The following is a 25,656-nucleotide window of genomic DNA, read 5'->3' on the forward strand; positions in this document are numbered from 1 at the left end:
CCCCTGGAGACCTGAAAAGTTGCTCAAGTGTGCTCTAGTATCCCCTAGTGTTTTCCCAGGGCACTCTACATGCCTCCCAGGGTTCCTGGTGCTCTCTAGTACCCCCTGTAGACTTTTGAAGGCTTCCCGCTGCACTGTAGAGAGCACTATAGGCGTCCAATTGCACCCTGAAGATTTCTAGGGCCTCCACTCCAGTGGAGTCTTAACACCCCCAGGAAATCTCTCAGGGCAATCCTGTGTGCTCCAGCGCCTCCTGGAGAACTCATGGGGCTCTACAGTGTGTTCCAGTGTCCCATAGAAGACTCATGGTGCACTCTAGAGTCCTCCCAGGGCATCCAGTGCACTCCCAGTCGCTCTATGGTCCCCCTAGTACACTGTAGAGGCCTCCCAGGGACCCTTACTGTAAACGAGTGTCCGCTGGTGGCCTTAAAGGGCTATTCAGTGCATTCTAGGGCACACTAGAAGAAGCCTTCCATGCCCCCCCAGAGTGCTCTAGAACCAGCTAGAGGCCTCGCAGGACTCTCCACTGTCATCTAGGGTGCCCTGAAGACCTTCCAGTTCACACTAGAAGCTTCCAGTGGCCCTCCACTCCACTCTAGATCCTCCACAGGTCTACCAGGGCCACCTAGTGCACTCTAGATCCCCCCAAGTGCCCCCAAGTGACCACCAAGGTCCTCTAGGATGCCCTAGAGGCCTCCCAGTGCAGTCTTCATGACTCCTGTGGCCCGCCAGTGTTCTCTGGGACCTCCTGGAGGCCTCACAGGGCCTTGCAGTGTCTTCTAGCACCCCATGAAGGCCTCGCTGGACTTGCCAGTGCCCTCTACAGTTCCCTACAGCCATCCCAGACCCCCCCTGCTGTGCTCTAGTGCCCCATACAGGCCTTCAAACACTCCCAGTGCACTCTAGTGTCTAGTGCATGCACCCTGGTACTTCCCAGTACACTCTATCACTTCCCAAAGGCCTCCCAGGACCTCCCACAAGTAGCTCTAGGATGCCCATGAGGGCTCCCAGGGCCCCACACTGCACTCTGGTGTGCACTACAGACTTCCCCGTGTGCCCTCGAATCTCCAAGGACCTCCAGTGCACTCTAGAAGCTCCTGGAAAGCTGCCAAGTGTGCCTTGGTGTGTTCTAATGCACTTTGGAAATCTTGCAGTGCTCTCCAGTGATCTCTAGCATCTAGAAGCCTCCCAGAGCTCTCTATATGCCTCCCGTGACCCTCCAGGGCCCTAGAGTGCACTAAATAGCCCTCTGAGACCTCTGAGAGCACTAGAGTGCTGGGAGTGCTGTATTCCTCCCATATTCCCCAGTGCACTCTAGTATCCCCTGCAGGCATCCCAGCACCCACCCGCTCACTCGCCGCATTATCAGGCACTCTAGAGGTCTCCCAGAGCTTCCCCGTTGCGTTCTACAGAGCACTAGAGGCTTCCCAGTGCACCCTAAGGGCCTCCCATTGCCTCCCAGTGTAGTCTAGTGCTCCCTGGAAGTCTTCCAGTCCCCCTCATTGTGCTCTAATTCCCCCCTAGAGACCTCATAGGGCTCTACAATGTGCTCTAATGCCCCCTAGAAGCCTCCTGGGGTCTCTAGATGCCTCCCAGGGCCACCAGTGCACTCTAGTATCCCCTGCAGACACACCACGACCCCCCACTGCACTCTCAGGCACCCTAGGTGCCTCGTGGTGCACCCTGGAGGCCTCCCAGGGATCCTCATTGTATACTAGTGACTTCTGGAGGCCTGGCAGTGCTCTCCAGTACACTGTAGGCACACTAGAGGCCTCACAGGGCCCCTTAGTGCACGCTACTAAACCTAGCAGACATCCCACATCACCACAGCGGACTCTAGAGTCACTAGAGTCCTCCTAGTTAGAACTGGAGTCCTCCCAGAGACACTTAGTGTGCTATAGTCCCTCCTGGACACCCCACAGTTCCCTCCAGTGTATTCTAGGGTGCCCTAAAATCCTCCCGGCGCACACTAGAGGCCTCCTATGATCCCCAGTTGTCTCTAATGCAATAGCAGGCTTCCCAAACTCCCAATGCACTCTAGAGAGAACTAGAAGCCTCCCAGTGCACCCAGGAGGCCCCCCAGGCCCTTCCAGTGCAGTCTAGCACCCCTTGCGGACCTCACAGGGCTTTATAGTGTGTCCTAGCACGCCCTAGAAGCCTCCCAGGGCACTCTAGAGGCCTCCCATTTCCCCCAGTGCTCTCTTGGACACCTAGGGGACTCCTGTGGCACCCCGGAGGCCTCCCAGGGTGACTTGCTGCAACCTAGCGCCCTTTGGGTGCCTCATGGGGTTCTGCAGTGCTCTCTAGGGCATGCTGAAGGCCTCCCAGGGCTCTGTGATATCCCCTAGTACCAGCTAGAGGCCTTGCACAGCTCTCCAGTGTCCTCTGGGTGCCCCAAAGGCCTCCCAGTTAATACCAGATGCCTCCCTTGGATTCTCAGTGTGCTCCAGCTCCCCTTGAAGCCTTGCAGTTCTGGGAGGCCTCCCAGTGCAGCCTTCAGGCCTCCTGTGGCCCCTCAGTGCATTCTAGTGCTGTCTCGAGGCCTCCCAGGGACTCCCAAAGTAGTCCAGTGCTCCCTGAAGGCCTTGCAGGACTCTCCAGGGCTCTTTGTGCTACTCTAGACTCATTCCAGCGCCCCGTAACCCTAACCCTACCAATGCTAACACGTACCCCTTGCCTCTAACCCTGAGCCCGTGCGGTGGCACTGCAATGTCCCCTCGCGGTCACCGGGAGGCAGCAGTGAGCCTGGCGCCGCTGCTCCGTTGGGCCTCCGCGGGCGTCGCAGCAACGCCCCTCGGTCACCAGGCGGCAGAGGCGAGCTCAGAGCTGCCGCCCTCAAGGCTCCAACGAGGACCACCCAAAAATCAAACTGTGTGCGTGAGACCTTCGTTCAAGACCGTGCTTGAAGTCCAGCAGGCTTGGTGCTGTGGCCACTTCCCCGGGGAGGCTGCTCTGGTGCTCGACCAGCCACCCTCTCAGTGAAGAACCTTCCCTTAATACCCAATCTGAATAGATTCAAAATTAATTACTTGTTACTTACTTGCATGACAGCCCCCCACACTTCCCTTAGTGAAGCCCCTTTTCAAAAAGGGTCCATCCCTATCATCAGCCGCTTTGGCCCCATGTTCGTTGAACTCCTTCCAGTATACCCATGTCTTGCTTGTACCGTGGAGTCCGGGTCTGGACATGGTATCGCAGGTGTAGCCTCACCAGTGCCCAGTAGATGACCCCAGAGGAAGCTCCCACATTCATACGGATCTGGAGCCCATAGCCCCTGAGGATCCACAATAGCTGTAAAGACCCCACAGCCCCTGGAAACTCACAGACAGCCCCCATAACTCCGACAGGGTGCCTTCAAACTCTGAAAGAGCTCCAGTCGCTCTAAGAACAGGCCCAGGAAATAAACTCTTGAGCATGGCTTCGCGGTACTGGAGGCCTAGAAAATCTGTGGCACACTTGGAATAACTAGGAAAGCCCCAGCACACCTCAAGCAGCTCCAGCAGTTCAAAGACATCCACTCAGAGACCTGGAGAACAGCCCGAGTGGTGTGCTAACAACCTTGGAACAGCCCCAGAGACACTAGGATGGCCTAAACCACCCCATTTATAGGTTTGAAAAGCCCAGTGCTGCCCTGAAGACACTGTGTGTGCTCTTTGGGGCCTTAAGAAGAGCCCTCAGGAGCCCAGACAGCTTGCAGAAAAAGCACAACACTCAGAAACAATGCTGGAAAACACATGGCAGCTTAGAGACATCTAAAGGCCACCCAGATGCTATGCATTCAGACAGACCCAGAGACCCTGTAAAGAGTCCCACAGCTCACAGCAGCACTAGGGGTGTCAAGGTAGCCCCCCAGTGCCTATGGAAGAGCCTGGAGACGCCTCCCCCCCTTCCTTCCCACCCCACCCCCCCATACATGTGAGGATGGTATGAAGGAAATCCCTCAGAGATCCAGGCATAGCCCCAGAAGCACTAAGCCATATCTTGTACCTCCGTGTGTGTGGGTCTTGGTGTGCTTCTGCTGATGCTTTTGCATGATGCCAACAGGTGTGCAACTTAGAGCAGCACTGCCCTTTCCTCCCCGCAGCCCTGCAGTGAGAACTGCTGTGTGGGTGGCCTGTGCAGCACACGCTATGGCTGGGACCCCACTCCAAAAGGCTTCTGCAGGGTTTGGTACAAGTTGGTTGTGGTCCCAGCAGAGGGAAAGGGGCGCCGGAGAGAGCTGTAAAGCACCTAGCACATGGGTCAAGCTTGGAGCCTGACTGCAGGGATAAAGAGGCACACATCTCACGCTCCCCTGAGAAAGGGTTTAATGGGGACAGGGGGAACTGCTGTTTTTCAAACAAATGAAAAAAATGGGGTAATACCCACAGGGGAGACAAAGACATACACATATGCACACTATGTACAGAGTAGCACAGGCAGCACCAGGCATCCTGAGCCCACCCCCCCCACACATACACACGCACGCCCCATCCTTATGATGAATTGCCTGCCCCTTCTCCCATCCTTGAGCAAGACAGGAGAAAGGGGGGGGATGAGGGGTGGGAGGGGAACTTGCCAAGCAAGAGGGGGTGGAGGGGGAGTCACAAAAAGATTGGAATATAAGGGGGCAATGGGAACATAGGGAGGGGGGCTGCCTGCAGGGATGGGGAGCATAGAACTCTTTGGTTTCAACATTATGACTGCACAGGACCACCTTGTCCACAGGGCCAGAAGATGCAGAGAAAGGTGGAACTGAAATAGAAGGACTCAGTAAAAACAGTTCCCCAACTCCAGAGGTGACTGACATGACCGGGGTTGCAGCTGTGTCTGGGACCCAGCAACATCCCTCCCCTGTGCCTTACACCCACACACCGGACAAGGGAAAGACTGGAGGGGTGTTTCTCCCCACTTCCCCACCCTAACCCCCAGGCATAAACCTGAGGCACTGGGGGGATTCCATGCCTCTTGGGCGGGAGGGCAACCCCTCGGTTGCAGACATGCCCACCTGAAAGTTGGTACCTCCTAGTTAGGACAGGGAGTTGAGGAAATGGCTCTCCCCTGCCAGAGTGCTCAACATAGAGCTCATGTCACCCACAGCCATGTTGGCACCACCAGGTGATGGAAGCAGGAGGCCACCAGCAGGGCTTGGCGATCCAGGCAGCAGTGCAGGTGTCTCTGAATCTTCCACAATGGCAGCAAAGTCAAGGTGCGTGTTCTCCAGGTCCAGCGAGTCCAGGCTGTTGGACACCTGCTCCCCTGAATCTAGGTAGTAATATGAGCTACCCTTGAGGCTTTCTGAACTCCCACCGTAATGCCCAGGACCCCCGCAGCTTGCTGCTGTTTGATCCAGCAGCTTATGCCCACCTTTGCCCACCTGCAGGTGTGTGCCCTGGCCTGGGTAATATAGCAGGGTATTGCTGGGCCCTTCAGGTGTGGGGCGGACAGGGGGCAAGCGAAGCATTCGCCGGGAGCTGGCTTCCACTCCCTCATAGGAGTGATTTGGCTCAGCCAGATTGCCTACATAGTCGAGACTGTTTTGGTGACCTGGTGGTTTAGGGCCACCAGGCGGGTGTGGTACCATCTCAGGGTTGAAGCACTGGGGGTTTAGGAGGTGGTGGGTCTCTGCCAGACCCTGCAGGTGATCTGGCTTGGCTTGGTAACCAGAGTATTTGGGGCTGAGGTACAGTGGTGCTTGCATGGCATGGTACTGCCCAGGTTCACTGCCCACCCCCATGCCAGCCTCCCCGCCCTTGGAGGGTAACTGTTCACCCCACATCAGAGCCTGCTGGGCCTGCACATAGCTACGGACCATCACTTCTTTGGCCTGCAAGGTGGGGGTGTGGGCTCTTCTACCCCCCGGGCTCAACATGCCCATGTAGCTGACAGGTGCCCGTTCCTCAGACCGATAACCACTGGATACTGCATTCATGGCTTGGCCAAATGACACAGGAGGCTGTGTGGGCCCAGTAGGTTTGACGTTCTGGCAGGGACCAAGTGGTGGGGCAGGTGATGAGTAACACTGCTCTGATTTGATCTGCAGTCGGTTAAGCCGGTGCCCCTCAGAAAATCCACTGTCCTGACACGAGCTCACAAGTTTGGGTTGCTGCACACAAGAACTGGGTAGTGGGTACTGAGTACTTTGATGGTGACAGTGTGCCCCAGACATGGCAGTAGCAGAGGCACTCACACTTGGCTGCCCGGAACTCATCTCCAGATTGCCTTGGTGAGGTTCCTCCCAAGGAGCTGACATGGTCCCACTGCCAGCACACATGCTCGAAAAATGCTGGTTCATCTGGCACTGAGGGAGGGAGAACTCAGACTGAAGCAATTCCTCCTCCATATCCCCGTGCCCACCTGGGTTCAGTTGCATGCCCCCCATGGTCCGGTGAGCACTGCCATACAGTCCTTCACACTGGAGCTCCACACCTGTCCCCTGGCATGGGAAGCTTTCCTCCAGGTAGTTCGAATACTCATCCATTTCTAGCACGCCAGACTCTGTGCCTGGGCCAGGGCCCTCAATGCTCACACTCTCCAGGAAGACATTTTCACTGATGCTGGGTGGGCGTGGAGAGAAGACATAGCGCCGAAGGTTAGCATCAGAACCACCCAAGGGCTGCAGGACAGCTCTGCCTGCCCCTGGCACATTCACGTTACCCATGCTCTTAAAACGATGCACCTTGGGTACAGCATGAGGGTTGGCTGCTGTCCGGGCAGGGTCGCTGGCCCGCCGCACACCGTTCCCAGGCACTAGGTGAGGGTGAATGCTGCCTGCATAGCCAGGGTAGTCATTGGAACCGTGCCTTCTCAACAAACCATTCACGAGGAAGGGGGGCATTGTTGGCTTGAGGTAGTCCCCAGGTAAGCCGCTGTGGCCACCCATGCCCACCCGCTCTGTGCTGGGCAGTGGGGTTGGCGGGGGGGCACCCGTGGCTGCGGCGTATTTGGCTTTGAGACGATAGCGCTGGGCTGGTGTGAGGCTGCCCATGCCTGGCAACCCTCCACAGTGACTGGCATCGCTGGAGCGTCGTGACTCATTCGGAGAGATGGGGTCATAGCCATTTGCCAGGCATGCCCCACCAGGCATTGTCCCTGCCTCACCACCCAGACATGGTCCAGCCAGGTATGGGGACGCCACAGAAGAGCGCCGGCTGACGGTGTAGGCTGAGCTTACAGTACTGGTGGCACTGCTCCGGCGCTCGTTCAGCGGCATGCCCATCTCTGATGCTGACAGCTCTGTGATGCGGCGGTGCGAGGCAGCTGGCGGTGGCACAGAGATCCCAGGCACCTCCCCAGGCAGGCCTGAAAAGAGAAGAGGAGTTACACTGGGGCACCCAGAAGAGGAACAGGCAGCCATCTCCAGTAGTAGGATATGGCCTCTTCCATGCCTAGCGCCTGCTAGGATGGGAAGTGGATTCAAATGGTAGCAGCAAAGAAGGGTAAAGGATGGGGTAGAGCCCCAGATGTGAGGGTCCACCACCTCTCTGGCTGCAAACCAGACCTCCCTCGACACAGTGCCCGCAAGGCTGGCCCCACATCCAGGTGGGAGGGAACCACAGTCTCACCGGCTCCCGAGATGACTGGCAAATTCAGGCCCTTGGTAGCTGACGGTTTCCTCATCTGCTTCAGTTTGTCAATGCGAAGATTCTCTAGCTTGTGGAGGGCCGTCAGCCCTGAGGTGCCCATGGTCTCACCAGGCACCACATCCTCCAATGTGGACAGATCCTCGTAGCTCCCGCCTGCATTGCCCGTCATCTCCACCCCACTGTCGTTGTTGGTGGTGCTGCCGAGAGGGGAGTGGTCACTGCTGCATGATGACTGCCCACCTGGGCTGGGCTGCGGCTTCTGGGGGGAACCCACAATATTAACCAAGGAAAAAGGGGAGTCATATATCCACTACAAACTTAATGCAGATTGGGAACCCCCACCCTGCCAGATCTGGAGATGTCTTCCCTACCATGCAAACCGACTCCTCCAACAGTCCTGTCCAGGCCTCCCTCCGTCACCACATCCCCAGCTCCTTACCGAGGCCAAGTCAGGCACCAAAAGCTTGCTGTCATCCTTCCGGGCCTCAGTGGGGCCATTTGTGTCTTTCTCCTGCTTCATGTCTGGGGGGCCACTGGAAGCTGGCAGTACACGGCCTGGCACCACATCGCCTCGGTGCTTCTTAGTGACATGGGCATCAGGGCCGTGCACGGTCTTCACATGTTTGCGCAGGGAACTGGGGTCTGTGTAGCGCTTGGTGCAGCCCGGGATCTTGCACACATAGGGCTTCTGCCAGGGAAGAAAGGTAGGCATGGTGGAGGTTAACTCAGTTGGACTAGATCATCTCTGTAGGTCCCTTCCAACTAACTATTCTATTCTATTCTATTCTATTCTATTCTATTCTATTCTATTCTATTCTATTCTATTCTATTCTATTCTATTCTATTCTATTCTATTCTATTCTATTCTATTCTATTCTATTCTATTCTATTCTATTCTATTCTATTCTATTCTATTCTATTCTATTCTATTCTATTCTATTCTATTCTATTCTATTCTATTCTATTCTAATTCTATTCTACAAACCAGTGACTCCTCCCAGTCCCTCCAGCAGACCTGAGAGCTGAAGGAAGAGAGGGTGGGAATTTGTCAAAGAAGCTGAATCTCCTTGGAGGGGGGCATGTCAGGTGCTACAGGAGAACCTTGAAGGAGGTCATAAGGAGCTCTGAGGAAGAATGCAAGGACGGTGCTCCCCAGAAGTAGGGCAAGGGTAAAGGGACCCTGGTGGGAGTGCAAGTGAGGCAGGAGGGGAACAGGGGGTGCATGCTTTTTTAGAGCAGGCAAGGAGGGAGTTGGGGCACAGAGAAAAAGACCTAGGGATGCAAGGTACAGGACTAATAGGGTGGTACAAGGGGAGCCCCAGGGGGTGCAAAGAGCCCCAGATGGCTTTGTACCTCGTTGGAGTGGGTGCGGTTTTGATGTTTGGCTCGGTCAGAAGCATTGGAGAAGGCCTTGTTACAACCCTCGTGTTCACACACGTAAGGTTTCTCACCCGTGTGTGAGCGCAGATGTGTCTTGAGGTTTTCCAGGCGTGAGTAGGCTTTGTTGCAGCCCTCGAACTGTGCAGGCAAGCAGAGTAAAACATGCCACACACCTTCAACAGACCCAGTACCACATCACCCCCACACTCCATGCCCACAGCACACCTGCCACAGACACTTATCACACCTCCCACACCTGCACTCCTGCAGGTGTATGTCCTGAGGCCACTGCACAGCCCTTTACCCTTCTGGCCTCTGTCATGCCACCTCGCTATGCGCTGGCCACTTACCCGTGGTGTACCCCACCTGCTAAATACCCCTTTATCTCATGTGCGTCGTGCCATGCCATTGATCACAGGGGCTCTGGCCTGCCACACATAAACATATTCTATCACATGCTACCATACTCCTGACCACCCTGTCCGTCCCACCTCGTTTTCCCCACCACATATCCCCCTCAATGCCATACACCAGCTTGGGCCAGCCTGCACCCTGCCCTGAGCTTTGCCTGATGCAAGGCACCACAGCTTAGCCCAGGCTTCACAAAGGCCCGTTCCATCTCACCGTGCATTTGTGAGGTTTCTCGCCTGTGTGACGTCGCATGTGTACCACCAGCATGTACTGAGCCTTGAAGGGCCTCTGTTCCCGGGAACATGCTGCCCAGTGGCATACAAACTCTTTCTTCTCCCCGTGGATATGCTCGTTGTTGATGTGCTGGGGAGAGAAGGGAATCACTGGGGGCGTTGGGGAGGGCATGAAGGGTCAGGGGGATACAGATATCTTAAGAGAGTATCATAAGAGAAATGTGATATAGAGGGACTGGGGTGGCTGGTGGAGACTCAGGACACTACAGGAATACAGAATGGTCAGATGCTGTCTGGAGGAGGTAGGGGATACTGGAGATGGGGGCTATTTTGGGAGGACCAAGACAAGACATAGGGGTCAAGATGGTGAGGAGGGGTGGTCAAGGTGATATAGGAGATTTGGACTGTCTGGAGGGAGACACAGAGAGCAAAGGAGGAAGTCTGGATGCACTAGTAGTTCAGAAAAGCTAACCCAGGGGTGAGGAAGGCCAGACTGGTTGTTTTCCCTAGGGTATGGGAGGACCATGAAAAACTTGCCCACAGGGAAGAGGAGGATGCATCTCCCTCCCTCCCTAGAAGCGACTTTCATCACTCACCCATGTGGTGAGTTCTTGAGGTGGTGGGGGCTGCGGGGTGGGGGGGTTGTCCCAGCATAGGACAGTCTGAGAAGGAGCGATGGGTTGACACAGCGGGATGTCAGCCAGTAGCCTTGGCACAGGTTCTGGGACGGGGGATGCCCAGGCAGGACCTAACTCACATGCACCAGCTGCTCCTGAGTGTCAAATTCTTTGGCACAGCCATCCCAGTAGCAATTAGTTTCATAGACGGTCTCGGACTCAGGTTTCCCATCCTCTTTCTCCAGATCTTCCCGAACGTCAAGCATTCCCAACAAGGGGTCCTGGGGGTGCAGAGCCAGGTGAGCACTCCCAGACATGACTCTCTGTGTTCCCTGTTACCGGGAGTGGCATGGAGGAAGAGTGTAGACCCCTTGCGACGTAGGGGGTTCCCAAGGCCTGGGGAGTACCTGGGTGCCTGTGGAGGCTGGGCTGGAGATGTCACCTTCGGATCTCTCCTCCGGGTGTTTGGCTGTCAGAGGGCTGCTCAGGCTCCTCTCCAACTTTAGCTGCTACCATGATGGGGGAAATTGGAAAGCAGTCAGCACTGGGATGCCCACTGGCTACCCCTTACGCAGGATGCATGGCATCCCCTGGGGACCGCTTACCTGGCAGTGTTTGAGGGTCCCACGAGTTGGTGCGTGGTGCAGGAGCCCTGGGCGGGTCGACAGGTGTTCGTGGGAGGCACATGGTGGCAGGGGGGGGGTGTGGCTGAACAGGTGCCCTTGGCCCTTTGGCTGCCCTGGTGGACTCTGGTACCCCAGTGACGGACTGCAAAAAGCAAGATGATGAGCAGATGACACCAGCAGAGGAGAGAAATTTAGTCCTTTTGAGACGAGGATCCGAGGCGTCTGAGTTCCCAGCCACTCCTGCCCTATCCCGCCAGCCCCCCTTGCCCTCCCACTCTGGGCTAACTGTTCCCACCTTCCTTGGCCCTGGTCCCACGCACTCCCCAAACTGGGCATCAGCATTCAGGCTCCCATACTGAGAGGCTGTGTGCATGCCAACAGGGTTGAACTCTGGTGCCCACCTGATGGTGCTGATGGAGAGGTGGCCATAGGAGCTGCTGGTGGAGGCGCAACGGGAGTTGATGAACGCAACGAGGGAGTTGGGTGAGGTGCGGATTACCGTCTGCAGGTCAACACTAGAGTCTGACAGGGGTGAGATGGACAGTGTCCGCTTCTTGCCCAGCTTGCCTGCACCGCGGGTTGTTGAGAACCATGAGCCTGGGACGGCAGCAGAGAGTGGGGGGCAATCCTCTTAGCATGGGTCCTAGAAGGCTGAAGCCACCCCCAAGGACACAAGCACAGTTCTTTGGAGACTGGAGGAGTCCCCTGAGTGTGCTGGTTGCTGGCTCTTGATTACGACAAAGCACAAAAGTATCCCCCCTCCCTCCCTAGGACATCAATGTTCCTAGGGGGTACCTGAAACCCTTGACACACACCTACTTCCTTCTACAACCGATACCACCCAAAGAAAAGCGCCTGATCCCCTTGGCCAACACCTGCCCCTGTGTGAGCCATCACAAATTTTCCTGTTCACACAGGTGCCACTCTTCCAGGAAAGGTACCTGAAGCCCCAGCAGCCTCCTCCTCTATAATCACTGTCCCCAACACTGTCTGACCCTTTCAGCACACACATCTGCACTCCTGGTAAACTCCTCGTTAAACCTGTACCTGTCCCACACCCCCCCTAGATGAGAAACTTACCATCACCACCACCTGGGTGCTCGGTTCCTGGCACCAGCCCATAGCCATGGTGACCACTCATGAGGTTTGACTGGTGGCATAAGGGGAAATCAAGTCCTGGTGGGAAGGAGAAGACAGACAGGAAGACATATTAGGGTGGAGGGCACAAGGGGAAAAGGAAATCCCTGGAGTGCCCCTGAACCCAAAGACTGAAAGCGAAGGCAGGTGCCCCTCGGGCTCATGCCAGGCACTGCCCAGGCCCAGCCACTGGCCAGGATGAGGGAGCTGCAACCAACCTTGCGGCCCTGGGGCACCCGTGGCCAGTCCGTGGAGGGGGCGCAGGCAGCAGCGCTCAGCGTAGCCGTTGGTTGGGGAGTTGACAGGGTTGAACATGTCGCAATGGGGCCTGGCCAGGCTCAGGAGCACATCTGGTCCTCACCGAGGGGCCGGTGCCGGTCGGGGCCTGAGGATGACAACGGTGGGCAGATGGCTGCCTGACCACGAGCCCTGAACCTCCAAGTGCCCCGCACCCTGCACCCTAGTGGGCTCCGTGTGGCAGCCAGAGCAGACTTGTGCCAGGCAGGGGATGCTGCAGAGCCGCACAGCCGTGCCAGCAGGACCACCGGCCACATCCTGCCATGGCCGTAGCCCCCCGGGGCCCATGCCCCTGTCTCCCCACAGCCCACGGCCACCTGCACCCTGCCCATGGGCTGAAGTCTCCCTGCCACGGCCCTGCACCCAGCTGCCTGGGGCGCACAGCACTCGGTGCTATCCCACCGCTATCCCACCACTTCACCAGGTCCTGACACAGACCTCTGTACCCAGCCCACGGCAAAGGGATGTCCTGGGGCCTGGGGGTGCTGCTCTTTTAATTTAAAGCCATTACCTCATCTTATCACTACATTCCTCAATAAAGGGGTCCCTCCCCAGCTTTTCTGTATCCCCCTTTAGGTACTGGAAGGCCGCTATAAGGCCTCCCCAGAGCCTTCTCTTCTCCAGGCTGAGCAACACCGATTCTCTCAGACTGTCTTGACGGAATCAGTTCACTGGCCAGTACAAGGCCACCCTTGACAGCCCGGCACAAGCAGTGACACTGCCGCAGGGTGCCCTGTGGTCACACCACATCACAAGGATCCCCAGTTACTGAATTAGCAAGGTGGCCTCACGCTTGGTGCTGTATGAAGAGCATCCTGTCCGAGCAAGTGTCCCGAGGCCTGCACAGCATCCGTTGCAGAAGGGATGAAATACACGTCTGTGCACCCAGACACCTGCACAAACATCCACAGCCAAACTTGCATAGAGATGTAAAAACTGCAAGCCCTAACTGCCGAAACAGGAAACTAAGGCACAGACGGGTAAAGCCATTCTTGGCCAAAGGACCCGAGCTGGCATCCTGCTCTTCCCTGCTCATGGGTCCCTGCCATGTCTGCAGGTTACACCCAGCCCTGCCTTGCCAGCGGGTCCACACCCTGCCTGCAGGTCAAAACCCTGCCCTGTCCCACCCACGCATCCCACCCCTGCCTACAGGGCTCAGCCCAGCCCACGATCGCATCCCTGCTTGCGGGTCCCCGCCTGGTGCCCAGGTCTCATTCCCACCTGCCTCCCTGCCTGGCCCTGCCCGCAGTCAGACCTCCACCCATGACCTCGGCCTCTGCACCCTGATCCCAGCCCAAAGCTCCGTCCCTTCCCACGGTCACTGCCCTGCCCCAAGACCCCCGTGGGCTTGCGTGAAGGACAGAGGCTCTGGAAGGAAGAGGCACTCGTGGGTGGCACTGGGAACAAGGCCTCCTGCATCCTCAGCCTCCCCCTTTGAGAGACCAAGGGAATTGCCCCAAACAAGGGGTCTGGGGGAGTGGGAGCCCCTCACCCTGCTGGGAAAGTGCTGGGTTGCATTTGGAGCATGCGAGGGGTGAGGGGGGCAGCAATTCTTCCGCATGAGTTGCCCCTTTGAAAGCTTGTCTCGGGGCTTTGTGAGAGTGTCAGCCAGGAAGAATGGAGGGGGGGGGGGCAGCAGGGCAGGCATAGGGGGTGGGAGTACCCAGGAAGGTGGTGGTGCTGGGGGCAGGAAAAGGAAAGAGAGATGAGTAGGAAAGGAACGAGAGGCGGAAAGACGGAGGGCCTCTTACCTGCCTTCCGGACCCAGGCCTTGCAGCAAAGACTGAGGGAGTAGTTCTAGGGGACACCCCCCATGCTGCTCCTACCCCGGCCACAGCATTTAACAAAGGGAGGGCTCACAGGTCCCTCATTAAAATTTGACTCCCAGATGCCTCCAGCACTTTGTGCGTGCACACAGACAGTCACATGTGCACAGACACATACACAGGTGCACAAACACACATTTGCATGTATCTGTAGGGCTCACGTGCAGGTATGCACACACATACATCCACATATATACACAGATACACGTAGCCATGAGCACGTGAGAGCACTTACACATTCATTCTCATACGTGCAGATACACAAGCATGTGCAGACCTAATATGTATGCTTACACACATGATACCTGCACACACGAGTGTGTTCACACATAACTGCAAATACGTATGCATGTAAGTATATACACACACATACACGTGCAGACCTGTGCCACCTTTGTCTCTGGACGTCTGCCTGCATGGAAGAACACTTGGGTCTCACATGGGATACAACTCTCCTGGATCCCTCCTGGCATCTCTGGGGGCTCCTGCAGCTGGGGAGACAAGCTGAAGCGCTGTGGACCACTTTGCCTCCTTCTGGTACAATTTAGAGCACTGGGGGCTCAAGAGACCTCCTCAAGCCAGCCCCTGTGTGGAGCTGGGAACTGATGGGGGTCTGGTGAGCCAAGCCAATATTCCCTGCCTTCACCTCCCAAGAACCATCACTCGGGCTACCCCAGGTTGCCCCAGATCCAGAGTCTTACCCCACCAGCTCCATGCCCTGTATGAGAGCAGGCAGGTTGCCACTGTATAGCACAGTAACTATATGCAGTCACTCCAGCCCAACGGGGAGGAGGGCTATGGCTGTCCAGGTGGGCACAGCCATCTGCTGCAGCAGCAATGGAATGGTGGGCTCTGCCCTGGGCCGTGAGCCTACAGCCCCCTCCCCACTCACCTGGGCTGGGGACCCAGCCTGACCTAACCTACAGTGCTCCTCCCTTCCTGAGCCCCAGCAGGATGGGGCACTATCTGTGGAGCATCTACCGCTTCCAGGAGAGCAGTTAATTCACCCACAGCCTCTGTGATATCCCATCTACCTTGTGCACCGTCAGCCTTGTCCAGCCTGCTGTACCCTGCTGCGCCAGCCCCTGCCAGGCCCAGCACCAGCTAGAGCCCTGCACCCGCGTGCACACACGTGCACACACACGCACACACATCATGTGTACGCACGTGTGCAGAGCGACTGCCACACAAACTCCATGCGCACAGCACCCGAGCAATACACAGTGCACACACATACTTATGCACGCACAGACCCAGAGAACACGTGTCCAACGGACCACACACGGCGCTGCATGTGCACGCATACGGCACACACAGACAACATACGTGTGTGCACAGGTTTGCATAAGCATGCACAGAGCAAGTGGGCGCACAGAGCACATGCATACAAAGCATAGCACCACACGTGGGGAACATGCAGGCACGCAGCACGAGCCACATTGCTCCCACCCCACAGCTACCAGGCCACGTGCACCATCCTCTCTGCTCCCCTGCAGCACCCACCATGCAGAATTAGGAGTGGCTCAGTGGCGTTCTGGTCCCCATCACCCCCATTCCCGAAGTACAGAAGGAGGCTCATGGTCCTGCCATGCCAAGACACCCTCTCCTTCCTGGGCCTGGACAGCAGGGAGGGCTTTGGAGAGCAGACCCAGCCTGGCAAGGGCCAGGGTCTCCCCTCTGGGGGCAACTTGAGGCAGGCGGATGCCAGGCGGACGCAATGGCAGTGGCACGGCTCTCTCCAATCCCCCACGTTCGCCCTGCTGAGCACCAGCACGGGGCACGGGGAGGTACGCAAGGGAGAAAGTGCTCGGGGCCCGTGGGTCCCAGCTGCAGGATGCTCCCCACAGCCCGTCTGCAGGGGCTCCCTGCGTCCTGGCGGCCTCCAAGCTGGGGAAGCTGGAGGGGGCCGGGGGCGCGGGGAGCCAATAGGCGCCGGTCTGCGGCTCCCCCACCACCGCGCTTGCCTCCCCCGCCTGCCGCACACCGCCACGGCCCACCCAAGTTGCAGCCTATGGGCATAAATTTGAGAGCCAGGCGCAGCCGGGATTGAGGGGAATCTTCCTTCGGTCTCCTCCTGCCAAGAAACTCAAACTGAAACACATTCCTCCTCCTCTCTGCCAAGAAAACAAGGAGCGCAGCCAGCAGCAGGAGCAGTTGAAGCAGGGCTGGCTCCAGATGCAGAAACGCCGCGCAGGAGGGGGTCGGACTGGCCACCACCACCCACCCCCCCTCTTTATTTCCTGCAAACACGTCTGATATCTGTCATCTGGCTCCAGTTTGCTGAGGACACTGGGGAATGGGGGTGGGAAGGAGACAGAGAAGGGGGAATAAGGCAGAGAGGGAGGGGAGACGTGGTGAGCTTGCACCGCAGGATGACAGTCGGGATGCCTGCACTGATGGGTGGCGGAGCAGACACAGACCCAGGGGAAGGAGGGAGAGACACAGGCAGGGCAATCACACACCCTTAGGAAACCCGGCGGCAAGAGGAGGGGAGGAAGAGGAGGAGGAGGAGGGTTGTGCCCCACCGGAGGGTTGGTGCTCCCACCCAACCCGGCACACGAGGGTGGTGGGCGTCCCTCTGCGCCTCAGCACCAGCCCCAGCACCTCCTGTCCCAGGCCCAGCCCTGGCAGGGTTAACAGCCCCGGAGTCCCACTGTGGAGGAATGTGATGTCAGGGCTGGATTAGCCCATGCAGCCGAGATCCCAGCCGATAGACCAGCAGCGCAGCGCTGAGCTGTGTGTGGCACAATCCATCAACCCGCCCAGCACAGCCCCCAGCGTGGGGGGCCTGGGGGAGGGCTCTGTGTGTGTATGCGTGGGGGCATCTGTGCTCCTGTAAGTGTGTCTGCCTGTATGAACGCACAGGTTTGGCCATCTGCGTTTGCACATGTAGGGAGGGATTTTTGTTTCTGTGTACGGTTGAGGGAGGTGCTTGTGTGCAAGCACTCATACATGTATGTGTTTGCACGCACACTTGCACGCATGCTTGTGCATGTCTGTCCGTGCGTGCGTGCGTGTTGGGAGCCACAACGGTAGCTGAGGGGGAGCTGCCACGTGTTTGCAGGCCCGGTCACCCCAAACTTTCACTGGGTGAGAGAACAAGGGAGGGCCAGAGCAGAGAGAGGCAGACAGAGGGCTCCAGCAGAGCAGCGGGGCCTCAGGCACGGAGATGCCCCAGATCACCGCTGCACCGCCCAGGAGAGGGGCTAGGCATCCCACCCCCCCGAGGTTGGCTCCAGCCCTGGGACAGGGTGGGCACAAAGCCCTTGCCGGCACCCTGCAGCCCTCCTCTCCACTGTCTTGTGACCTCAAGGTCAGCCACATGCCCAATTGGTTTAACCCCAGAGGGTTTTATGAAAAACATTGATCTGGCCTAAGATCTGCCCTCCCACGCTGGGGCAGCAGTTCAGATGGAGCCACCACCGGAGCAGTTCTGCAGACACAGAAGGGGAACGCGGCAGAGGGCCAGGCTGAGCTGCAGCACACACAAGCCAGCAGCAAGGCTGGGAGAGAGAGGGCTGCCAGGGAGCCAACACTCCCTCGTGCCAGCGACAGTCCAGGACCAAGGGGACACGTCCCAGATGCCTCCCAGGGCAGCATCTGGCAGGGTTAACGCGCTCCTCCCCAGCTACTGCGTCTCCTCCATGCCACACAGCCTTCCCACGTGCCACTGTGCTGCTGGAAATGGGCGAATGCCATCGACAGTGGGGCAAATGGGGTGAAATTCCCTTCTGGAAGAAGCCCCTTTTCCCTGCTCTGGGACTGAACCAGGGCCAGGCTTGTCTGCACTGGGGGAGCCGCATCCCCTGGCCCCACATGCTTTCTCAGCTCTGTCTCCAGCAAAACCGACGTGCAGACCTCCCGCTCAGCTGCCTTGCTCTGCATCCGACCCCGCTGTTAGGCCAGGCCTTTAGGGCGAGCCCAGACACCCCTGCAAGGGGCAGCTAATCTGCCCAGGACCGCAGCTGCCACAAAGCACATTGCTTCAGGTTCAGGGGGTCTGAAAGGGGACGATGCAGGGTCGCGATCCCATGCTGGTGTGGGCTGCCAAGCTCATTCCAAGGTGGTCCTTCGCCTGGAGAAGATAAGGCAGAGAAGGAACCAGCTCTGGGGAAAGGCTACGCATGTGTGGAGGGAAAGGGGCAGAGACATCTGTGCCAGGACAGACGTGGGACATCCTCTGCTCATTTCTCCCTCTTTCCCTCTCTAGCCTTCAGAAAATGTAACACATCCCCACTCCCCATCCCATGCCAAAATTCTTCTCTGCCCTTTGCACCACTTTCAGAAAGGGCCAGAGGTCCCTCCCCAGCCCACCCATCCCTCCAGCAGCACAGCCTTATGCAAGCCACAGTACACCACCACCCGTACGTCATTTCTCAGGGATGGAGGGGGTGCCGGGGGGGGGGGGGGGGGGGCAAAAACTCCAGCCCCTCACTCCTACATGCATCCACACCCATTCCTGATCATGCTCCGACGTGCCTCCAGACACGTTAACACATGCTAACACACGTGTGCTCTGGGAGGAGAGGCCAGCTGGGGTGCAGCCCTGGCTGCCCAGTCTCTGGTGTACCCCAGGGCACAGGCAGGCAGCAGAGGAAGGCTGCAGGTGGGAGCTCGCAGCTCCGCATTCCCCTGTAACACAGGGGCTACCGGCCCTCAACCACAAGCCGAGCAAGTCAGGAAGCCACAGCAAGCTGGGCAGGAGCGGTGACGCTTGATAGGTGGTCCTGGGGCAGGCAGGCAATTGTCATGGGCTCGTATGTTGTTTGCTTTGGCCCCCAGCGCGTACTGCCCCTGCAAATTGCTCCCATAAAGCCACTTCCCTGGCCCCTGCCTTCACTGGGCTGGGGTCTGGGTGGGGCCAAGGTTTTGGGGTGAGGGTAAGGAGGGTGCAGACATGGCAGCAGCTGCTATAAGGAATTTTTATACTTCCCCCTTCCCTTCCCAGTGCTGGAGGGAAACAGCAAAATTGAACATGTGGGACCCATAAAAGCCCAGCTCTGAGTCATAGCTGTAAGAGACCCTGCCAGGCACAACTCCTTCCCATAGCATCAGGGAATCACCCCACAGCCCACAGCGCTCATGCGTTACACTAAGGGACACCCCCAGAATAGGGGCAGCAGCACAGGAAACCTTGCCTTCCCCAGGAAGGGAAGGTAGGACAGGGCCGGCACTCAGCCACGCTGCCATCCGTCCTCCTGCTGCAGCCAGTGAAGTTCACACCGAGCCTGTTCCCACCCCAACAGTTCCATTCTGCAGGATTCCTCAGAATGGGGCAGGAGGATGTCCAGGACATCTTCAGCAGTCATTAAAGCATTAAATACACAACAGCAGTGCCCTTTAAGCTGCAGAACTGCTTGCTGAGGAGTGGAGTAAGGTAAGCACAGCACTTGGGCATTTAAGAAGTTACTCCTTTGGAGCAGGAGACCCCTGCCGGGGGGGGGGGGGGGTCCTCCTGCCATACCCAAAAGCTGGGCATGTTTCTCTCCCAACGTATCTGCCACTGTTGGAGGTGAGTGGCGCAGACCCCTGCTCTTCCCGTTCCTCGAGCAGAGCCCCGCTCTGCCCACAGATCAGAGCCTTGCTCTCTGCCATCAGCCAGGGCTTTGCTCCCCCCAAGATCAGGGGCAGGAATTCGAGAAGGGGTGGGAAATGGATGTGTGCTTGCACTACATCTGGAAGCACACACACACACACACACACGAGTCTCAGACCCGGATGCAGCAAAGCTGAAACCTGACTCTGTGTTTTTGCTGCTTGTTCCCAATCTGTGGCAGCTATTTTATCAGCTGTTCGCCTTGTTATTCTGCAGCTTCTGAAGGGTTTTGATGTGCCATAAGGATGGGGAACAGGGGGGTACAGTTGCTGTGTTCCTGTAAGGATTTCTGTAGGATGGGGTTTTTCTCAGTCCTTACCAAGAACCCACCCAGTGGACCCTTGGTATTTTTCACATCACTGGAATTGATAAACACCGGAAGATATCAAGAAAAACTGAGGCATGCAGACAAAGAGACTCCAGCCCCAGGGATACAAGAGACTGACCAGGTAGATAAATGTGCACACATGTACAGGTATATACAAACAGGCCCCTCGATACATGCATCCGTGGGTGTGCGTGCAGACACACAGACTCATACATACCCCAGGGAATGCTCTGGGTGCAGGAACTCTCATTCTGACCAACTACTGGGCATTAGAGGATTCCCTCTTCCAGTACGTCAGTAGAGATAGACAAGGACAGGCCCGCTGTAGAAGGCAGGCAAGAAATCAATACAAATACCCTTTAGTGAAAGCCACATCACGTGTGGGAATGTGCGTATAGGTGCACATACGTCTGCATGTATATCTGTGTGTACATACGAGGCTGCTTACATGTACGGGTGTGTGGATGTGCAAGGCTGTACACGCCTGTACAGCGCACTGAAGTGGTGGGGAGAATCGCACCGGCCAGGGAAAACGAGCTGGCCCTGCAGCTGGCGTTCCGAGATGCAGTGTGTCCCTGACAGCATCCCTCTTCTGCACGGGAAGGGCCCTCGTGGCTCCCGCCCAGCCGCCCACCCACTCTCCGCACGCTCCAGAAGTGAACTGCAAATCCCCTCCGAGCCCAAGCTCAACACCCACCTCCCAGGCTGCACCGACGCGACAACACACGGCACAAGGTGTCCACGCTGACGCACACCCCCAGATGGAAACTTCCCTGCTCCGGGGAGATCTCAGCCAGCCCCAGCACCGTCAAGCACAGCTCACTGCCCCCCCTCCAACTACACCAGCCACGGGGGCCTGGTGGCCTTCAGCTCCGAACCGGCTCCCGATTTTCTGCTCACCTTTTTGACGGAAAAGACGCTGGTATGGGGAGGGGAGACACAACCCCCCCTGCAGAGCAACCAGGGAGACGGTGACAAGCACATGCCCTGGGGGCCTCCGGAGCCCACTCATGAGCATTGCTGGGAGCTCAAGCACACGGCGGGAGCTGGGCTGGCACACGCACGAGGGTGTGTGTGCACGGGATCCTGCTAGGGATGTGCCACCCTCTTCAGAGGTGCTAGGATCCTCGGTAGCTCCAGAGCTGCTGGGTCCTGCCAGGCACAGGGAGTTCTGGTGTGGATCCTTCCCAGGGTCTGAACCTCCAGCTGCCCCCCTTGCCTTGATGACTGACATCGATGCTACTTGCACTGGAAAAGGCTCAAGGGAGGGCATGGGCCAACCCAGCTAGCGTAACGCAGGGACAAACGCATCAATAAACCAGCTTCAGACACCCGCAACAGCACAGAAAGGACAGTAGGTGCCTTTGCCATCATCCCCTGTCCACCACAGAAGCAGCCCCTGCCTCGGCTGGAGACAGCAGACTGAGCCGCACAGTGAAAAGTTTTCCCAGGTCTGAGTTTCCGAAGGAGAAACTTCATCCGTCTGCTCCCTCCTCCCTTCTCCCCAGTCTGCCCCTGCACCAAAACCCAGTGCTCTCCTCCCTCAGGAAGCTGCATCCATCAGCTCAGGTTTGGGCACACATCCTACAGAGCGGGGCGGGGGAAAACTCTGGTGTCTGGGCGTCCAGCTGCTCCTGCGGGGCCCCCGCAGCTGGGCACAGGATCCTGGCTGTGGCTGGAATAGCTTCTAGTTTTCCAGACTCCAAACATGGCATTGCAAATGCCCCAGACATCCAGCCCCACTCAGACCCAGCCGCCTGCCTCTCCGTCCTCACAGGAGAGATGCAACCCTCGGGCTGTCGCTGTCACGCTGAGTCCCCCCCATTCTGGTTAGGGACCATCTGGACCTCATCTGTGTGTGCGGGGCCTGACCCAGGGCACCACAACACAGTTCTCTGGAGAAACATTTCCTCTGCCTTCAGCATCCCTGAACCCCTGGCTCACCGAGGGCTTGGAGAAACGTGGGCAGCCTTGCAGGGAGCTCTGCTTAAACCCCAGAAAGGTGGCCCTATGCCCAAACACGTTCAGCCAGCTCACGCTCAGCTGCAGGCTGGGCTGATCAAGTCTCACGACGTCCTGCTCAGGTGCCTCTCACGCAGACGAGGAGGCTGGTTCCCCTCGCTCCTCTGCGCCATGCCCAGCCCTGGGCAGCCTCCTCCGCCAGCCCCGCACTCCTGATCCCGGCCAGAGGTTGACGCAGAGACAACGCCTGAACCCAGCGGTCCCGGAGCCTTTAGCACGGGGGCGAAAGGGCTGGCAACCAGTGAGGCCTGGAGCCACCCGCCGGAGAGCTCGGGCCCGTCCTTAGCTGCGGGGGGACCTGGGGCTGAGGTCCCCCACCCAACACACCTGCCCCGAGCCCCATCTCTCTAAGTACTGAAGCCACCAGCGGTCCTTGCGCGGGAGGACTGACGGACGTTCGGCACGTGCACAGACAAGGACCCCGGGTGTTCCACAAGTGATGTGAAAAAGCAGCTCTGCCCTCCCCGCAGAACCAGAGGGGTTTCCCCGGGCACATGACACTTCCTTGGCCACTTCTGTGGGCCGCACAGGGAGGGCAGAAGCGATGCTCCAGGGTCTGCGGGGCAAGGGCTCAGAAGCCCAAGTGCGCCGGGGCCTGGGTGTTCTGCTGCGGGTTCTGGGAGGCTCCTGAGGGTGTCCCCAGGCCTCACCCCGGCGAGATGCTGCCCACACAGCCCGGCAGGCTGCCAGGGGAGCCCCTGCGCCCCCTTGGCTCAGCACCAGACACTTCTCCCCTTGGAGCCTTGCCCAGGGCGCCCAGAACTCTCCGAGCTGTGTGGGCCAGGCCAGCCAACTCCCTCCTTGCCCTGCCGGGGCTGCAGAGGCCCAAAAGGCGGCTGGCGGAGCCCCCCACGTACACCACCACACCCGGGGCAAGAAGGCTCCGGCTGGCCGGGAGCTCTCCGCAGCGATGCGGGTGGCCCTGCTCGTGGTTCCTGCGCGTCCTGGAACCTTCCCGCAGCTGCTGCGTCACTCGGGCTGGGGCAGAAACTTCCACCCGGCCGCTGCTCTCAGCCCAACGCCCTCGACCGGGCAGCAGCAGAGCACCCACGGACGGGGCCGCGGGAACCCTGCATCCCCTGCTCGGGCCGCCCAGAGCTCGGGTGGCCAGGCAAAGCGGGCCCTCCCAGCCGGTGCGCGAAGCCCGGTGGGGCCGCGAGGGCGCGGGAGTGGGTGCGAGCTCCCCTGGACGTGTTGGGGAGCACGGCGAGCCCGGGGAGCTCCGCTGGCCGCACGGCACCGCCCGGCCCGGCTCGGCCCCGGCCGCTCCCCAGCACGGTGCGACCCCCCCCCCGGCTCGCCCCCGGTGCCCCGTGCGGGGAGCCCGGCGGGGGTCCCCCGGGGGACCCGGCGCCGTCCGGTCCCGCGGCACCTCCAGCAAACCGAGCCCGCGGCCCCAGCACCCCCGACGGCCCCGGCGGCTCCTACCTCCGAGCGGCCCCCGCCGGTCCACGCTCCCCCTTCTCCCGGCTGCGGCTCGGGGCCGGCGAGCAGCGGCACATCCAGGGGGGTCCCGGGCTCGGGACGGGACGGGGCGGCCCCTACCCCCCTCCTTCCCCAGCACTTCCCCGGCCGCGCTCCCGCTCCTCCCCGGGCGGCCGGAGCGAGTTGCCGGAGCCCCGCGGGGGGGCGGCGCGTCCCGGTAAAAGTCGCGGGGCGCCGCGGAGCCGCTCCGCCAAGTCGGGCGGCGGCGGCGGCGCCGAGCCCGCTCGGGACGGAGACCCCGGCCGGGAGCAACGCCGGTCCCAGCCGCTCCGAAAACCCGGGCTGGATCGTGCACACGCGCGCACGCGGGGCACGCGCGCCCGCCGCGGGGCTTGCACACGCGCGGGGCCCCGGCGCGCCCCGCAGGAGCACGGCCCCGCAGGGCGGCCCTGCGCGCTCCCCGTGAAGCCGGTACCCTGCGTGCACACGAGTCCGTGCGCACACGAGTCCGTGCACACACGAATCTGTGCACAAACAAGCCCGTGCTCACACAAATCCATGCACACACACGTCTGTGCACACACAAGTTTGTACGCACACAAGTTTGTGCGCACATGAGTCTGCGCACACCAGTCGGTGCACACACACACACGCGTACCAATGCAAACACACAGTTGCAGGCGTGTACATGTGGCGGTGTGCACGTGCGGCAATGCACACGAGTCCGTGCACACACAAGTTCATGCACACACACACGCACCAATGCAAACGCGTGGTCGCAGGTGTGCATGTGCGGCTGAGCACACGCATGGCTCACACACATCGGGCATGTGCACCCACATGCCTTCACGTGTGCCTCAGGTTGTGCCAGGGGAGGCCTACGTTGGAAACGAGGAGACATTTCTTCTCAGGAAGAGCAGTCAGGCATTGGGACGGGCCGCCCAGGGAGGCGGTGGAGTCACCGTCCCTGGGGGTGTTCACGGAAAAGTTGGAGGTGGTGCTTAGGGACGTGGTTTAGTGGGGAACATTGGTGGTAGGGGGATGGTTGGACCAGATGATCTTGGAGGGCTTTTCCAACCTTAATTATTCAATGATTCTACACAAGTGCAGCCTGCACGCATTTGTGCAGCCACTCAAATGTGTGCACACCGGGGACAAGCAGAGGGCCATGTGCACAGACACCCCTGAGCACATGCATCTGTGCAAACTTGTGCACAGAAGCACACACACACACACGCTTTTGCATGTATGAACACACAGTTGCACGCACAGCACACGCCTGCACACAGAGCACATGCACATGTAGGACGCGGCACCAGCAGCCGACACCCCTAACGCCCAACCTGGCCCCGGTGAGGCAGTGCGCCAGGGTGCCAACACCTACCAGCCCAGCCAGGAGAGGGCAACCCCCCGAGGAAGGGAGCAGGCAGAAGGGCGACACCTCAGACTGACACCTCCCAGCAAGACAGCGAGGGCTCAGCACTGCACCTCACCTGGGGAGGACGGGGGGCTGGAGGCTCCTCTGGCCCCTACCCGGAGGTGCAGGGGGCCCAGCGGGTGGGGCAGCGGGGCGGGGGCTCTTCCTCCAGCCGAGGAGCCTTGTCCACCTTTGCCCGCTTCGTGAGGCTGCAGCTGGGGCGCTCCTGGCCTGCGGAGCCCCCCCGTTACCCTTCCCACCAGGGTCCCACTGTGGGGGAGCAGCTGGGCAGAGCTGGAAACCCAGCCTTTCTCCCCAGGCCTCCCGAGGGTTGCAGTGCCCTATGTCTCTGCCCAAAGACCCTGAGATGCTGGGTGCAGGCTGCGTCCTGGCATCACCTTACCTCCAGCGCCGACGCTCCGCGACCTCTTTCGTCCCCCCGGTCTTTGCAGTGAGCGCAGTTCAGCTGCTTCAGAGGATGCGCCCCTCCTCGCCACCTGGAAATCCGCCTGCCTCCCCATCCTGGGGGCCGCTGAGGTGCCCAGCAATCCCCCCAGGGCTGCCCTGATGTCTCCCCTCCTCATCTGGCCACAACGTCTGTGGCTCACCCAGCCTTCTCCCAGCCCAGAAGCTTCCCTGGCCACCTGGTTGCAGGGTCCGTAGCCTGGCTGCCCCATCCCAGCAGTTCTGGCAGCACCGGTGCCTGCAGTTGGGCCTCCCAGTCATCACCCAGAAGTTTTCCCACTGCACTGACTGTTCCTGGGGTACCGGTGGTG

The 25,656-nt window shown here is 59.1% G+C and overlaps 1 protein-coding gene across 6 annotated transcripts; it reads right to left on the minus strand.

Annotated features, from left to right (window-relative positions):
* Window positions 1–4,289: 4,289 nt before the first annotated feature.
* Window positions 4,290–25,358, minus strand: GLI1 (GLI family zinc finger 1). 6 transcript variants are annotated; one of them, XM_080570522.1, is made up of 12 exons: window positions 23,467–25,358; window positions 12,188–12,354; window positions 11,913–12,008; window positions 11,234–11,399; window positions 10,812–10,974; window positions 10,614–10,715; window positions 10,347–10,487; window positions 9,570–9,719; window positions 8,919–9,083; window positions 8,005–8,253; window positions 7,545–7,824; window positions 4,290–7,281 (listed from the first exon to the last, which is right to left on the minus strand). In XM_080570522.1, exons 2-12 carry the CDS (start codon window positions 12,282–12,284, stop codon window positions 5,009–5,011), a joined length of 3,882 nt encoding a protein of 1,293 aa, XP_080426648.1. In that variant the 5' UTR covers window positions 12,285–12,354; window positions 23,467–25,358; the 3' UTR covers window positions 4,290–5,008. The 6 variants fall into 6 exon arrangements, with proteins under 6 accessions (XP_080426648.1, XP_080426646.1, XP_080426647.1 ...); XM_080570520.1 differs by having other exon boundaries at window positions 10,614–10,712; window positions 11,234–11,429; XM_080570521.1 differs by having other exon boundaries at window positions 7,545–7,821; window positions 11,234–11,429.
* Between the last annotated feature and the right edge of the window lie 298 nt (window positions 25,359–25,656).

The sequence above is a fragment of the Anser brachyrhynchus genome (genome assembly GCF_964034855.1).
Source record: "Anser brachyrhynchus genome assembly, chromosome: 29".
In the NCBI taxonomy this organism is placed as follows: Eukaryota; Metazoa; Chordata; class Aves; order Anseriformes; family Anatidae; genus Anser; species Anser brachyrhynchus.